Consider the following 17,259-nt stretch of genomic DNA (forward strand, 5'->3'; position numbering starts at 1 on the left):
CTAAGAAAGCTTTTCCAGTGTGGATTCACAAATAATCGTCCCAAAACCAACAAAAATAGTTATTCATTATTCTTGTGCACCTAGTGCTCCACACTTTGGCAACTTGGTTACTTGATGCCTTCCAAATAAAGAGGGATAAACCTGCACTGTACCCTGAGCCTTGGACTCTTGTGCCAGAGAGTAAAACCAGCTGAAAAATGAGATCCTGCTAAACCTCTTTCTTGCCTCTGCTGGAAACTGCAGCTGAAAATTCCTTTTGTCTCTTCATCTGCAGAGAAGAATTTTTCCTACTGTGACTCATTAATTTTATCCTTTCTGTTCAACCTCTGCAGAAAGGGGAAGATTACTGTAGGGAATACATGAGGAGAAGAAATAAATAACAGTGAAGCACATCCAGCTAAGATCAAAAGCCTGACACTGACCTCTGCAAAGCTACCTGCCTGCAGAGGGGTTGCAGGACATAAGTATGAACTGCTGACCTGAGGTGCGAGTAGAACTGTATGACTGGCATTCTGGAGGCAACAACGCAAGGGACTGTGGCTCTTTGACTAGGAAGAGAGATGAAGTCTCCAGGAAGTTCAAGAGCTTTTCCTACCCTTAACAAGAGCCTTTACACTTTTTGGATTGCCTCCGTAGCTTGCCTCTGCCCATGTGGCAGCTGGTCTCTCATATTCTGCTTCCCCAGCACTTCTGAATGTGGATGGAGTGTCTTGCAGAGGGGAGAGTTTCAGGGACAAATCCCACACTTCACTGTCCCATTCCTGATGCCATGGTAGTGCCTAGCAATCAAAAGCAGCTTGATGATACCACACACCTACTGGTTTGAGCACTGGTTTTACTGTTATTTCCACCTCTTGCTCTATAATGGCCTCTCCTCAGTGAATGAGAGCAATCTGGTTCTTTCTAGAGGCTGTTGAAACACACCACTATGTATCCTCCAGTTCCAAGATTAATCTCTTCTGACATTTTATTAGTTTTTCCCTCTGTTCCTGGGTCTGTGGTCTAAAAAAACCCAGTACATTAAACTATTTCGTCTGGAATCCTTTAAAGCAGCATGGTAAAAATTACCAGGCTTTTTACTAGGTTTTCCTATTATTATTTCAAGCAGTGCAACAAAACACCTACGTTCCTACTGATACATGCCCATCAAATCAGTCAGACTCTGCAAGCAGATTTATAAATACAAAGCTTTTCACCTTCTAGTTTCCCTTATTTAGTATCTCATAGTCATTTTACAGAGCTTGAACACAATTTCCAACCTGACATTGAGGCCAAGGGTCTAGTATACCATCAACTTGGCAACACATACAGACCAGCACTAAGAATCCTGAGCACAAAAGAAGGAGCATAACATTCAGCAATGGAATCATAAATTCACTCCATTTAAAAACTGTAGCAATCCTGACTTACTGCTGCAGACTCAAAGCTCAAACATGAAAGCTCCTACCCCTGTTCTAGGTAGTAGTTACCACTGTTTCTACCACTGTTCCTTCAGGTTTTAACAATCCCTCTTTCTACAAATGTGTATTTGGAAAGCATTTCCATTCCCTCAAAAAGTTGGTCAGATAAACTGATCAGCAAAAAGGAATCTGCAGAAATCTAGCTGGCTTTGCCCTGAAGCTGAGGAGCTCCAGATCAAGGTCTGATTTGCAGTCAGCCAACCACACTGCTTCAGCAGCCAGCTGAGTGAGGTGACTCTGCTTGTCTTTACATAAAGGCATCTCAAAAGCTGAATTAAGAACAAGCCTACTAGAGCTTCTACCACTTCCTTTGTACTGCAGAGCTCTCTCTTAATCTTTCACATGTTCTCATTCAAAAGCAAAATTCCTGAATATAAGTGAGCCTTTTAGCCGTTTTCCTAGCTCCCCACAAAAGATTTCCATCTTCCTGTCTCATGTGTTTTGTCCCTGTGAAGTCACAAGAAGCTTCTCTCTTCCCTCTTTAAATCCCTTCTGCTCCACGTGGTCATCCTTCACCCTGAAAGCAGCACAAGGCTCTCTGTGTTACCCAACAGGGCAGAGCACATCTACACTGGAGCACGACTGTTGCTTATTTTCCTGTGTTTCTGAAGTCATGTGTCAGACAAAGAAAGGCTTGAAGGCAAACTCTTCAGATTCTCCCAGTAAATAAATAAATATATAAAACAATTCCCAGAGGCAGAGAATCTGTTCATATTTTCTATTCAAAAGATTCTTATGACAAACTGTTACACTGATGAGGAGAAACAGCAAGTCCAGGGGCTGTTCATATGGAATCGTTGCAGCAATTTTTCTTTTTAGCCAGCAACTCTCAAGTTTGAACCAGAAAAGCAGATCAGTATTTCAAATAAACCACACAGTACCCCAAACTCTTCTGCAGTGAGGAGAACCAGTTATGTAATCCAGCTGGCTTTTGGGAAATAAGAATTTAATATTAAGAAAACTTCTTGAGGAAGACTCCTTTAGGCTGCAAATGTAGAACTAGACAGGTAAACTAAGAAGAGACATGAAACATGTAGATCACTACTTCTGGAGAAGAGGGATTAAGAAGTTTTTTCACTGAAGAGTTTATCAGGACTAGGCTTTTTTTCATCAGAGAGACTCTTCTTCATTGACATACAGAGCTGTCAATAGATAAAAGCAAATGAACCTGCCTAACAATGGCTGAGCTTCCATCATCGTGACAGAATTTGTTTCCTTACCTTGGGCAATAGGTAGAGGAAACAGTCTTTTTCTCTAAACAGCTGGCTACATTTTGTAGGAAGGCTGAGGTGTGGGGAGCTTACTAGAGTATTTAAGATAAAAAGTCCCTAAATATTGTAAGGCATAACCCCTGCTCAGAAGAAATGACTTTAGTGGTCTTAAAATACCAGACACAAAGGGAAGAAAGTCAGAGACAGGCAGGCAAGAATGAACAGGTGTAAATAAAATCACAACAAAAAAGAAGTTTGGAGCCTTCATGAACTCTACGAGGAACCTGTGTTGCAATTACAGTAAAGAAAGTATGAATAAATATCTAAAGACACATATATTGCCCTCTTATTTAGAGCTGATCGTCTATAACTAAGCTAGTAACGGGAGATTCACACCACCGTTCTGAGCAGACTGTCATATAACTAACATAACATTTAAAACCCACTGGTAATGGGATGAGATGTAGCATAAAACTGAGGTTTGTTAGGTGTAGCAGGAGTTCAATGTCTTCCACTAAAAGCTGAGGAAGGGACAGAAGAAAAGGTCAGACATTTGGCAGCAGTCTCAAAGACTTTTTCTTAGTAGGATACCTAGCATGGAAGGTCTGGATGTCCCTTAGAACCTCAAGGACCTCCAAGGGCTTCCACAGCACAAGGAGATATGTGCTACAGGCAATTGCCAGCATTGTTTGTTTGCTTTTTAAAGTCCATGTATAAGGGTTTCTGGAATATTAAAATCCATCAAACAAATATGTAAAAGTGAAATCAATCAATACAGAATGGAATATTGTAATTTATCATTTAATATTCCTGCAATGCCCACTAAACTCTATCTCACCATTGGTTCACATGTACTCTCTCTCAGACACACACACACAGACTATGAAATACAGTATGTGTAAAGATGTTCCAGTAACCAAGCACTGTAGTCGGATAAGGACTCAGGTACTGATACTACAACAAGTTCTAAGTGAGCAAATAAAACCAGGTTGGAGTCGAGTCCAGCCATTACCCTCACTGTGCAGTTCAAACTTTAGAGAGAAAAGTCTAAGAACCAAAGAGATAGAAAGAAAACAAAATCACAAGGGGTTATAAAGAACATCAGATATGCAATTAAATGCAACAATTAGTTATGCTTTTTTACAGCAACATTCGATACATAAAATCCTCACAAGTTTTTGCATCTTCCTTTTTTCTTTGAAGGAAACAAGAATAAACTACAATATCACATAAAAGCTGTTTCTCTTGAACAAAAAAATAAAAGATAAAAAAATACATTGTTACTCCTCTGTTTAAACTTTATTTACAAATAACTGGATATTTCTAATCTAGACATAGAAGCTCTTTTCAGGATAAATGGCAATAAGCTATGGATGATCTGAGCCCATGTCTCACGAAAAATACAATAGTTTTACTTGGTATCAATAAACATTTTAAAATATACTAAATTTTGCCAAGTGTTACAATCATTGTCCAAACTGAATAGTAGTCTGAGTGCTGAACGAAGTGCATTGACAGAAACTGTAATTTTTAGTGTAACATTTCTTTGTCACTCACGATAGCCAGTCATCCTTGCAAGTCATTAAAGCAAGTATCACAGACTCGGACAGGCTTTTTAGAAGAAGGAGTTAAGGCATTCTTTGCTGAGCACTCGGCACAAAAGATATTTCCACACTGTCTACAGTGATGCTGCGAAAGAAAAAACATACATGCCGAACATCAATGCATCGATCACCAATAGAGATCATTATGTCAGGTAAAGTCTCATGTTTTAGAAGTTAGTTTGACTATTTAAATAGTAGTTACATGGCACACGGAAGGGCACAAGAGTAAATTCTTTCTAAATGGTATTGGAGTAAAACCTTCAGAAGCACTTCACTAAGTCGGGAGACTATACCAGTTTTGGAAATAAACTGGTTCAGGTTCATCCTCCTCTTAAATTTCTCCTCTTGGACTTGTTCTGGTCACATAAAACATGGTCTTACCTGTAACTACCTGCTTTCACATTGAAAAGTATCCTTGATTCAAAGGATCCAGCAGCCTTTGTTCAAAGACTACCCAAAGAATATCACTCAAATAATGCAGGACAGGGAGAGCCACCTAAGACCAAGCCAGGAAGCACTGCAAAAATGAACCTCACAGGTATACCTCATCTAGTTCATGGAGCACACCCTGACAGCAGCAAAATGCTGTCAAAGAAGGTCTGACCTAAAACATATCCAGTTCTTTCTTCTGTTCCATGTCTAGTTAGTGTTTAGAAATATATAGTCACAAAGCACCAACACATGTTGATGCCTCCTATTTTCACATATAAATGCTCTGTCCCTGGCGGTGTTCAAGGCCAGGTTGGACAGAACCTTGGGTGACATGGTTTAGTGTGAGGTGTCCCTGCCCATGGCAGGGTGGTTGGAACTGGATGATCTTAAAGTCCTTTCCAACCCTAACTATCCTATGATTCTGTATCTAATTTCAACAAATACACATTCCTTTTATATTTGTAAATCCAGTTCAGGCTGGTTATAAATAAGTTCACTGTAAACACCCTGACAACAGCGTAATTTTGCTTGTTCGCTTAGGGGATTGAGCTACTTTAACACTGTTTATAAACTGATACTGTTAAAATGGCAAAAGAATTATGAATAAAGCAAGTTCCACACACTTTATTTTTAATATTGAAAGCACTGCAAGCAATAACTGTATTCTGAGATGTCCTGAATTCCACAGCACTATTAAGGTAATTTCCTGAAGTTTGTATCCTATGTAAGAGTTTGAAAGCAATAGAAAAAGAAAATCCCCACAGACACACAGTTAAACACACCTACCCTTCTCACTGTCACTGAAAAGCCTTTTCCACAGGCCATACAGTTCTGTACCTCATTGTCTTCTGCCCACTTCCTGTTGAGAGCTTGGGTGTGTTTGATCTATATAGAAGATACACAAAAAGGTTTGTTTTTTAAAATGCTTACCTAATTTCCTCTGTTTTCACTGCACACACTACCCAGTGTGGTATGAAAGCACCATCTCTGCCATGATATTGAGAGCTTATATTTGTTCAGAGAGAAAACCTTCTGACTTTCAGAACTATAAGCAGATTTAATAACCCACAGACAGCAATATGGCCCTCATATACACCAAGCATAATATCGTAATCACTCTGGAAAGTAACCCACCACCAATCTGACACAAACTTGAAATTCTCGTAAGTTCCCACACAGAGAGTCAACAGGTTTAATTGCTTCAAATCAAATTATACCTGTAATGACTGGTTTTCTCGGCCAAGTTCCTGCATTGCAGCAGTAGTGTTGTCCAGCTTTTTCTTCATTTCCACAAGTTTGGCTTGAAGCTTTTCAATTTCTCCCTCACTTTTTATACACCTGAGGAAAAAAATAGTAAATAGTCAGCTCAAAGCATATACAGCAATACACACTGCCTCCTTTGGGCAGGTTGTCATGTCTGAGAAGCTTCTCTCATAACTCTCAGCCAAAAATATCCTTGCTGTGAAAAGTTCTTGGATGCCTTGACTGGAAAAATATTCTGTTCTAACAGTCAGTTTAAGATTATCCGGCACTGTTCCCAAGGATCTGTGTCTTATTAATATCTGGAATTACTCCTAAACCCAGGGACATTACTGAAGGAAGTCCATCAACAACATGGCCTAATATGTACCCCTGTGCAACAGTTTCCTGCCAAGCTGCAAACAGCTACTGCATGAGTTCAGAACAGTATGGCAAGGGATTGCCAAAGAAAGAGGACCTCTTTTGCATTGATGCCATCCTCTCCCAAGGTCTACTGCTCAAAAAACAAGTCAGCAAGCTTGACAGTATTCAAAAATGTTTTCCATTCTGCCTTCACCAAACATGTCAGGAAATAAGGACAAATAAAATTTCCTGTCTCACAGGTGTTTCTTTTACCTTTGTAATCACTGCTTTCAGGTAACTTCTGCTGCCTTGCCAGGCTCCTGCTGCCTGAAGGAAAGGCACTCTTCTTACCTAACATTTAAATCTATTGTAGTGACAATAGCAGAACTGGAGAAAAGAGGACTGTCGGTTTTCAGGCGGGATAAAATGCCTCCTGTCTGACCCTTAGCCTACCTAATCCAATTGGATATTTAATCTCCTAACATTGAGCAGTGGGCATACCTATAAGTGCCTAAACAAGTTCTTGTTACTGGAGGCACTTAGAAGTCTCTTCCAGGCTTCTGGATGAATAGTACACCTAATCTGATTAAGTCAAGGCAGGGGAGCCTTGGAGTGATGGAGAAGGATAGCTAATTCAGATACGAGAAGCTCCCTCTGCAAGGCCTTGTAAGGTTCATACAGCAGATCAGATGAGAAGCCACAACCTACACACTTCAAAGTTCAGAGGAGCCCGACAGATTTAGATGGCTTTTATGGATGGGTGTAGATCTTTGAGCACAAGCACGTAAGTGTGACTTTGGTTATAAATAAGGTCCTGATATGCCTGCCTGATTTTCTATAAAATAGCCACCTTGTCAAAGCCCACGGAGAGCACAGTTTAGTCCCAACACCCTTTGCTGTATTTTGGCAGGGACAATAGAATGTTGCACTCTGGAAACTGCACCCACAGCCCAAACACTAGGAACAAAAGCAGATTAAAATAAAGCACGCATAGGGAATCCTGAATCAACTGAAACAAGTTTGTAGTGTGAGACTTTCCATTTCCCAAACTATACTTTCACATGTGCCATGACCATAGCTTACCTCTCCAGCAACGCCCTTCTCTCATCCTGGTTATTCTGCACCGTTGCTTCCAAGACAGCAATATCCCCACGTAAATCATCTGTCTGTTTCTCCAGCTCGCTCACTCGCCTCTGACTGCTTTGCCACTCTTTCTTCATGGTAGCCAGGTTTTCATTCAGGGCTGTGACCTGCGTGGTGAGTTTGGTCTCCTTTTCCTCATGTTTCCTATTTTCTTCTTCTTTCTCTTTTTGCTCTGCATGCTAAGAAAACAATGGAACAATGAAAAACAACCTTCCAAGTATTCTTTCCCTATTCCCTACATTTAATTAAAGCAAGGAAACTTACTGCACTAGAATCACTACTTTTAATCAACAAACTCTATTAGACAAGGTTGTCATCCTATTAAATTCTCCCACATCCTTAAATGCCTCAAAGATTTCTGACTTTGTAATTTAAAAATTAATATAATGTGAAACTAAAGTCAACTCTTTGCTTGTTCTCTGTCCCTGGAAGAAACCAAAAGCATGTGCACAAACCAAGTCTTATACTCTCTAACATACTAACCAGTTTAGCTTCAATTTCCACACATTCTTTCTTCAGCTCCTCTTCTCTCTTTTTCAGCTGATCTTTGACAGCTTGATGGGTTTTTTTCTCCTGTTCCAGAGCTGAATTAGTATTATCTATTTTGCCCTGCAGCTCTAATTTCTGTTGAATCAATAGCTGGTTTGCATCCTTGAGATTTGCCACCTCCTGTTAGGATATAGAGCTCAAAGTTAAAGTAGCAACTTTGAAAGTGTAAATGATTTTAAATTCAAAACTACTGTAAATTCTTTCCAAGGAGAAGCCAGAAATAATTTTAGTTTTATCACTGGAAGAAATGATAATTTTATAGCACAAAATTTTATATATTTTTTTTTTATTTTATACTTTTAAAGTATTCATGATTTTCATGATCAAAGATTTTAAACTTTTACCTATATTATGAACTACATTCATTTATAAAATAAATTTACTGTATATTTCTACTAAAGCAGTTGAAGTTCTGTTGGATTATTTTATGCAATTCTTTGAAATGAGACATCCATGGTCATTTTCCAGAGTCTGTTTTAAAATTTACTTCCCATCATTCTCTAGCTGCAATAATGAGGTTAAAGGCATTGTAATGACAACTTATAAACCTAACATTGATGGCAGCTACTATTAGTCTTAAATGTATCAATAAATACCCTCTGTTTTAAGTAAGCAGGACGATACATTTGCTTTTAAGTATTAGTTTTACATGTTCTTCTGTAATAAAATATAACAAAATCCTGAAGTAAAATAGTCAATTTACAGGAATCATTTATCTTAAAATTACATAGCCAAGCATAAAGGTACAAAGAGACTCATAGGGGCTGTCAGCTTTCCATAAATCAAAATTAAAACAAAACCAAAGACAGGGAGAGAACATATCCTGAGAATAGGAGGATGCCCTATAGACGCATATCTATTTACTCCTTGGTAGATGTGAAACAATATAGGCCTTTAGGAGACTTTTTCTGGTTAGTCTGATTGCTTGTATGTAGATCAAGAGATGAATATTAAGCTGCCATTGGTGTGCATGCATTTTATATACATCTTTATAAATTTTCTTCCTTAGAATAAATATTTTAGGAGTGATGAGAATTATAGTAACCTTTCCCCCAAATCCAAGAATGTACTGGAAATAGATTACTTGACATAAAGTACAGACTTCTAGCTAAAAATAAAGAGACCAGTTTCTAAATACTGGAGAACAAAATAACATCTGAAACCCATAAGGTATCATGTTACTTTCTTTTTATTAGTGTATAGGGACGGTACCTTCATTTATACTTATAAAGCAACTTAAACCCCATGTACTTAACAGATGTAAGTATAACTCTAATACTGTAACATGGAAAACAAACTGAAGTCTTTTAGGAGCATTTGTTTCTGCAGAGACTAAAAAATACATACTGTGTGGTGAGAAATGGTTTGTTTTACAGCAGACTGAACGTTATTTAATTAAAGTCTCCAAACTTTTACCCTTCAGAGAGCTCATTTGATTGTTATGATTTTGGTAGAGTGAGTCTTTTATGAGGCTCCTGACATTGTTTCTTCCCTGACTGTGACTTTTACAGACATTTTAAGAAACCACAGCACATCAAGGCAGTTTCAACTCTACCACGCATCCTTGATAAGTACCAGATGTGCCTGGAATATCTGGGAAACTTCACATTCATGACACTTTTGGACATCTTTTCTGCTCTTCCAAATAGTCGAGTAAGCGTATGCACAGTGAATCTACAGTGGTGCAGAAGAAAAGCCAGGACATACAACCCATCCTGAAGCTAAAACAAGCTGTGTGGTTCACCTGGCCAAGGACACTGGGCACCGGTGCCCCAGGATTATCACTAATCAAGTCATCATTGCTCAGGAACCGCAATGAAATTTAGGCTTTGGTTCCTTTACCTGTAATACTGACACTGACAGCAACCATCTTTGCAAAGCCATTACAAATAACAACTACCGAGTAGGCATATTTTTCTTATAAGATAACCAACCACATTAAGACTCAGTTTGTCTGAATATACCTTCTCAAATTCGTGCTTGGAGGCTCTAAGCTCTTCACCCAGCTTGGCACTTTCTTTTTCAAGTCTACTCCTTATTTCTTGGAGCTCTGTTGTTTTACATTTCTCATTAGCCAAGTCTTTTTCTTTCAAAATCTTGAAGAGAAATAGGAAGTGTTAGAAAAGTTACTTCTTCCAAGTTCACAAAATAAATAAATGAACAAACAACAAACATCCAGGGCCCAAAACCTACTTGGAGGCTTTGTAATTAGTAGGAAACAACTGCCACATATCTCTATCCACAGTTCACAGCGCAAACATTTAGCAGCATGTTTGTAGTTCTAAATTTAAAACTAATAAGATTTTTTCACCTGTCTAGCCACTTAGAACAAATTAACAGCCTATTTTGAACCAAATTCGCTTCAACTGCTGTTAGAAGTCTTGGCACCAAAGGTTCAGTAAAACTGCCATTGCCACACATTACAATAGTGCTATGTCCCCCATACACCCTTTGTTTAGAGATGCAACAGAATTTAATAAAGGGTGCCAGTGTGGGGTGTATGTGCCTGTGTGAAGATGTCAAAAGACATTTACCCTGTCATTCTGAAGATCCTGTAACATTTTGGTCTTCTCGCCCAGCTGCTGCTCCTTCTTTGACGCATCCTGCTCCAGCGTAGACTTTGCTTTCTTCAGTTCCTGAATCTGCTGATTATTGCTAGCAATTCGATTTCTACTGGAAACCAATTCTTCTTGAGCTAGAGCAAGTTTTTCTTCTGTGGACTAATCACAAAGAGAGTTCCGCAAGTTACCTATCAGCACAAGAACTTCAGACACCCAAGTATCTGAAGTTTTTCCATGTGGAAAAACTGTTACCTAGTGTGCAACATTTAGCTTCAAATGTTGACAGAAACTTCTAGGTTACAAGGTTACCCTAAATAAAAGAAACTACCCCAGTACCACTTCCACCAGCAATACCTTACTGTACATATTCCACGTTGCATCTTTCCACAGAGAAAAGGTGAAAACATACAGAAAGGCAGAGAATGAAAGGTAACTGATGAAAAGCGGACAAATTTGAATTCGCTCACACAAACTTATTTTGTTCTCTGGGCAAATCAACTGATCTATAACTCTGACAGTTGTTACTTAAGCCGCAGTGAAGCTAACTTGCATACAAGGCTCATTCTATTTCCTCACAACAAAGTCAAATTTTGGGGTTCTGCTTGAGTTAATATTCTGGAGGTTATACCTTTTTAAGCCTTAGGCTTAGGGAAGGACTAGCTCTGCTTAGAAGCATGTTCTTTCATAAGGAACCAATGAGAAAGAAAAATACCAAACTCATCCTCCACTCCTCCAAAATATTGGTATTTTATGGAAATCTTTGATGCTACGATCATGCAGAATGTGAGGATATTTATTATTAGTAATAAGTTTATTACCTCCAGTGCACCAATAAGGATTTAAATTCTTTCAAGATATACTAAATTCTTTTTTAAGCTCTTACTTAAATCCTAATCAAACCTCTTGTTGAAGGTTAGTGTTTTTAAAAGGAATAAGAACAACTTCGGCTTCACTTAATTATGCATATACTTTAGCCTCTCCTGTGTTGATTTAAAACCAAATTGATTTCTGATGCCTCCTAATCCTCCCTTGAAATGTCTGAAGTATTTTTCCTGTAGAGTCAGATGTAGTTTGAAACATCAGTGATGGACCACTGCTGACTCAACAGCATTTTCAACAATCCCAGTGGCACTTAAAAAGTTCGCACTGGCTTTTAAAATGAATTTGCAGACAAATTACTTTATTTGTTTTCTGAGCTATTAGAGTTCACTACTTAGCAAGGTGTTAACTCAGATTTTTTTTTAAGCAAAATGGGAAGTGCTTCTGCAATTTCCAGCTTTCAGCACAGGGTGGGTCTTTCAGAAAGCAAAATGAGCTCTCTCCCCTCCACTGTGGGCAGTGGAGTACCATATTTGCCTAACAATGAGAAAGGATGGGAAGTGTACCATCATCATGTAGCATCTTCACAGGCAAACCCAACAGTAACTGCGGTTTTAGAAAGAAACATAATGAAACCACAGCTTTCATTCAAATTTGTTTCCAGGAGTGAACATGGTTTAAGCATCCAATTTGTTAGCACAGGATGATAAAATTTAATGAAGTGAATAGTGACACACAAATTAAAAGCCTCACATAGGGAATACTTCTCTCTCACCTCCCCTCTCTCCCCCAAATGTCTATGCTGTACAGGCTATCTCACTGCGCCTGTACCTACACTAAGACAATGTAAATCTTATTATAAGTGGAACTAGTATTCAGCCTATTCTGCTCTGTATTATGCACAAACATTTCTGTAAGTCAGTAGTTTTTAATATGAGTCTTGAAACTTTTCATACAATTCAGCATGCTATAGCTTACATGTGTAAGTGCCTCAATTGTGCTGTGATTAATAACAATACTACTGAGAAACCCTTCAATGCAATTTTAACAGTAAATCAACCTTCTACCTATCCATGCCTTTCTTTCTGCTTTGCTCAAAAGTCCTTCACAGCATCCTTTGGAAATGAATAGAAATCCTCTGGCACATGGTTAAACATTCCAGTTATTATCCTTGTTCCTCGCCCAGTCTTCACTATGGCAGCAATTCAGCCCAGTTTTTTTGACTGCTGAGGAGACTGCATCTTTAACATAAAACCACCTCTCAGAAAACCTGATGCCATTTACCTTATTTAATTACCATTCACTTTTGCCATTGCTCCCAGAATATGACAGGTATTCTAGCAAGATACCCTTAGTCATGAGACTGCTCTTCAGGATGACAGACAAAACTGAATTCGAGGAAAAGATACAGAACAGAAGATGCTAATCTGTACTTATTTTTGCAAATAAAACCGGATGCTAGGATGACTGGTACAGAGTTTAAATAAATAAATAAAAAGATAAGAAGATAGCAAAGCCTGATTCACTACAACTTGGTCTGTTGCAGTGTAAATTATAAACAGCAGAACTAGTCCAGGCTGGGCAGTAGGTCCTAGATGGTTAGGCACCTAAGTGAGGTACACAAAAATGAGCATTTTAGTCCGTGTGCTTCCTGATCCCAGTCCACAAGGAGACACATGGATGCTAACCTGATCTCTCTTCACCTCCTAAGAAGAAGGGTTAGACTGACAACAGGCAACTTAAGTTCCTGACTTACAGGCCTACGGTTTGGCAGCATGAATACTGTCCCAGAACATCCACTGAAGATATGCTGACAGAGATGCCAATATTGGAAGCAAAGAAACATTCTTTAGAGAACACAGAGGAAACCAGGACTGACTACAAAGAGCACAAATGCCAAGACTGAAAGATACTTGGCAGATCTCAGGAGAGAAGGATTCAACAAAGTATGTTTGCATGAACTCAAAATCAAGGCAAAAATAGCAGTTCTGAATTTTTATTAACCCTTCTATACAAAAAATACCTTTTCCACAAAAAAAGAAGCTTATGTGTGTGCATGCAAAAATATGTATATCTTATATATATACACAAGTATATATATGTGTATATCTATATACACAAATGATCTGTGGTGCTATTCTTTTTTTATTATATGTATCAAAAGCTATAGCATTTACAAGCACTCAAATCCTACCCGATTTGTTTTTTCAGTCACAAAAATGCATGAGTGTAGTTACTGCTATAGGCGGTAACTTATACCAAAGTAAAATTGCAACAAATAGTATCCATAAAATTATAACTACATTCTCACTTCCAATTTTGTTACAACACTCACTTTTCCTCTGCAAGATTTACAGCTTCAAACTTGCATCTTACTACAGCTCCACATCAAGGATCTTCTGTTACTGAACCAGAAACTAGGACCCAGCTGTGCTGGTGCACTCCAGGGAGCAGCTGCCCACTCTGCATCTGCCTCTCATGCAATGCTGTATCTTCAACTGCAGAACTTCACTGGAACATTTGCTCACTTCTCAGCCTCCCAGCCCGAGACGAGCCAGCAATTTCAGCAATGATATTGCGAGCAGATGCCAGAAGATGGTGCTCTGTGTACAGCCCAACTCCTTCCATCCCGTGAGGATCTAGCCCTACCACCCTATTCGTGCCATCCACTCCTTGTACAGCCTTTTATGATCTATCCCCACATCGAAACCTTGCCCTCACCAATAGCACGGTGCTACACCACGTAAGAATGTTTAAATTTTCCCTTGTAGTATTTTTAACTAAAGAAAACCTACCATTGCTACAATCTCATAGTACAGCCTGGTTGTGTCAGTCCTTGACATTGCTGGGCTTCAGACCCTGCTGACTCAGCACAGCTATGCAGGAGGATCGTTATTTCAACTAAAAATCACAGAAAGGCTTGGGCTGGAAGGGACCTTAAGGCTCATGCAGTTCCAACCCCCCCTGCCACAGGCAGGGACACCTTCCCCCAGACCAGGTTGCTCAAAACCCCATTCAAAAAAATCCTGCACTGAAGGACACCCAAGCTCACCTTACATACAAGGTTTAAAAACTTCTACTATTGCCTACTAATAAGATTCAGATCAATCTGAACCCCAGCTCACCCATCAGCTTTGGTTCCAAACTTTAACCAAAATCCATAGCTGTGGCTCAGATTGTATACTTTTATTAAGTAACTCATTCAAGGCAAGACATTATCCAGACAAATGACTTTGAACTGGACTGTGAAACTCCACCATAAAGTTCTTCTGACTTCAGTAGCATTTTGATGTTCAAATCTCAAGACTAACATTATCACGCTGAGGCTTTCCCAATGTGCTTTTTTCTTTGAGGCCTCCTAAAAAAAGTTATCTCTAGTTCTTTAGGTTAAGATTGCAATGAGGCAGCACACCCACAATTAAGGGTCAGCTCCCCACCTTTTCTCTCTTCTACATTTTACGTTAAAAAGGGGTGGCAAGCAGACCTCACTAGTCATAATTAACATGTCTTAAAATTTCTATTTTTTTTTTAATCCAATAAACAGCCTCCAAGTTGGTACATCACCTCACTACTGAGGACCTCAAACTTCCTCAGGCCCTTTAGGCTCAACAGACACTTACATAATAAATCAAGTTACCTGACTGCTCATCTTGAAAGTCTTGTTTTCCCATGGTACTCACCTTATTTTACCTTTCTGCAAGGATGTTCTAGCTTTCTTTTTTGCTACCATCCACATTCAAGTTTAAAAGCATGTGGGATGCCTACTGTCCTATTTTATACTTGTCAGAACTAGAGATCATTGAGCTGGTTCAATAATACTTGTAACAAAGCTATTTTTTGCAACAAGCGATACTTACATGAAAACTATACCAAAAAGAAAGCCAGTTAAATGAGCACATCCAATGCTTTTACAGGTCATTGCATTACCAAATATTGATCTAAGTGCCTTGCAGGAAATTAATACACAGAGATATGTATGCCATAGAAACTAACTATAAGAAAGAGGTTTTTTAAACAACTGTTGCTTGTTAATCATGCTGAAGTTCTTCACAATTTAACACAGCAATTCAACCAAGCTACACTGAAAGTAAAGCCTCTGTAACCTGCAGGGAAATGTGGCAGGTAATCTAATGTTACAGAGGAGGGGGAAGATTAATAAAACTCCAATGACCTATATTTAAAGGAGTTATTTCTCTTTTTCTTAAAACTACCCCGAACCTGGAGTTTGGCTAGGGCTCCACAGCTCACATGGGCCTATCTATCTGAAATGGCCAGGAGACCTTTAACAGTTCAGTGGCGGAACTGAAAGGCCACTGGGACAGGTGAAAGGGAGTGATGAAATCTAAGCCATCAATGACTTATACATAATGAAGCCATCAGAAGCTGACATCTAAAACAGATCAGATGATCCAATCTCCCGATGTGCCTAGTTCTCTCCATAAACTTCAGAAAAGCCTAGAACAACAGTGTCACACACAGACAAAGCTGCAGTGTGATTCATCTGAAATGAAAAGTGATGAAGTCACAGATCTTGCCAGTAGACAGCCAGTCTCTGCAGCGCAGTATGTGCTGGGACTAACTGGAGCATTGGCTTAGCACTGACATGAAGAAAGAAGGCAGAAAAAAAAGACATAAAAAAACACCTTTGCTGACTGACTCAGTTGCCAGCAGTACCTCTTTGAAGGCACTACACCCTAATATCGAATCAGGTAAATTCAGTTTAGGAATATCAAAAACTTCAAAGACTAAGTTCAGACACTTGTATTCCAGTCAGGTCCCTAAAACTACCATTTCTATTAGCTTGACATCTCTGAACATCTACAGTCGACCAAGAAGGAAGGGGCAAGGGCATGGGAAAAGACTGACAACTAAAATTCTAGTTAAATCACCTAGAAGCTAGCAGTTACTTACATGCTGACAGACCTTGCCCTAATTAGCTATGCTGTTTAAATTAGCTGAAAGCTGCAATATATAACAAGAAAGAGAAACTCAAAAAATCAACTTGTTAAAAGAATACAAAAATAAATCATCTTTCAGTTTGCTGCTGCATAAATGCAAGGGTATTTCAGGTAAACTGGCAAATATCCTTGGAAGGGTTTAAACAGCACTAAATTCTATATATAGCATACGTATAGAATATGAAGAAGAAGCATTTTTCTGCCTATACAGTTCTTGAAGTTTCTTGGATTTCAAAATGTATACAAAAAGATCTACTAAAAGTCACGTATGACATTAACATGACTGTAAGTACCTTAAGGTCTTGCCTTATTGCTAGCACCTCAGACTCTTTCCCATAAAGATCCAACTGCAGCTTCTCCATGCTTTCCTTATTTTTTTCATGGCTCTTCTGCAAGTCTGCTAACTTGACTTTCTCCGCTTTAAGCTCCTGTGCTGACAAAATAGACTGCTGTTGCAGTTTATTCTCCAGTTCTGCCTGAAACGTAAGCATAGCAAGTTTCAATTAGAGTTACAGTCAGTAAAGCTTAATCATTTTAATAAATTGCATTTCTACTGCAAGGCAAGATTTTTTTTCCCCACTTACGAAATAGCACTTCAGTAATCTGGTATTTGTGATTTTACAGTAATATTTTGTAAGCAATCTAACAGCAAAATTTAATTCACAACAAAAAACTTAGTGAAACACATTAAGACCAAACATTAAAAATCTTAAGAATGTTTTCAAGTGTTTCAAGTTTCTGGCTGTGATAGAGATAATTTTCTTCACAGTATCTAGTATGTTTTGGATTTGTACTGAAAACAGTGTTAATAATACAGATATGCTTTAGCTATTGCTGAGCAGCACTCACACAGAGTCAAGGCCTTTTCTGCCTCTCATACCACCCCACCAGCGAGTGGGCTGAGGATGCACAAGGAGTTG

General features: G+C 38.8%; 1 protein-coding gene across 4 annotated transcripts in view; it reads right to left on the bottom strand.

Annotated features, from left to right (window-relative positions):
• Positions 1-3,955: 3,955 nt before the first annotated feature.
• The window catches only part of EEA1 (early endosome antigen 1), a 68,536-nt gene continuing 55,232 nt past the window's right edge, over positions 3,956-17,259 (bottom strand). For all 4 annotated transcript variants that reach the window (XM_057424605.1, XM_057424614.1, XM_057424623.1 and 1 more), the window contains 8 exons: positions 16,633-16,815; positions 10,536-10,721; positions 9,966-10,097; positions 7,936-8,121; positions 7,393-7,631; positions 5,925-6,045; positions 5,494-5,592; positions 3,956-4,360 (listed from right to left, as the gene is read on the bottom strand). In XM_057424605.1, coding sequence (XP_057280588.1) covers positions 4,238-4,360; positions 5,494-5,592; positions 5,925-6,045; positions 7,393-7,631; positions 7,936-8,121; positions 9,966-10,097; positions 10,536-10,721; positions 16,633-16,815 — 1,269 coding nt within the window. In that variant the 3' untranslated portion in view covers positions 3,956-4,237. The remainder of the gene's footprint in view (positions 4,361-5,493; positions 5,593-5,924; positions 6,046-7,392; positions 7,632-7,935; positions 8,122-9,965; positions 10,098-10,535; positions 10,722-16,632; positions 16,816-17,259) is intronic.

Source organism: Pezoporus wallicus, unplaced genomic scaffold (genome assembly GCF_028554395.1).
Source record: "Pezoporus wallicus isolate ANWC-B61680 ecotype Strahan unplaced genomic scaffold, APGP_CSIRO_Pwel_v1 scaffold_3294, whole genome shotgun sequence".
Classification (NCBI taxonomy): Eukaryota; Metazoa; Chordata; class Aves; order Psittaciformes; family Psittacidae; genus Pezoporus; species Pezoporus wallicus.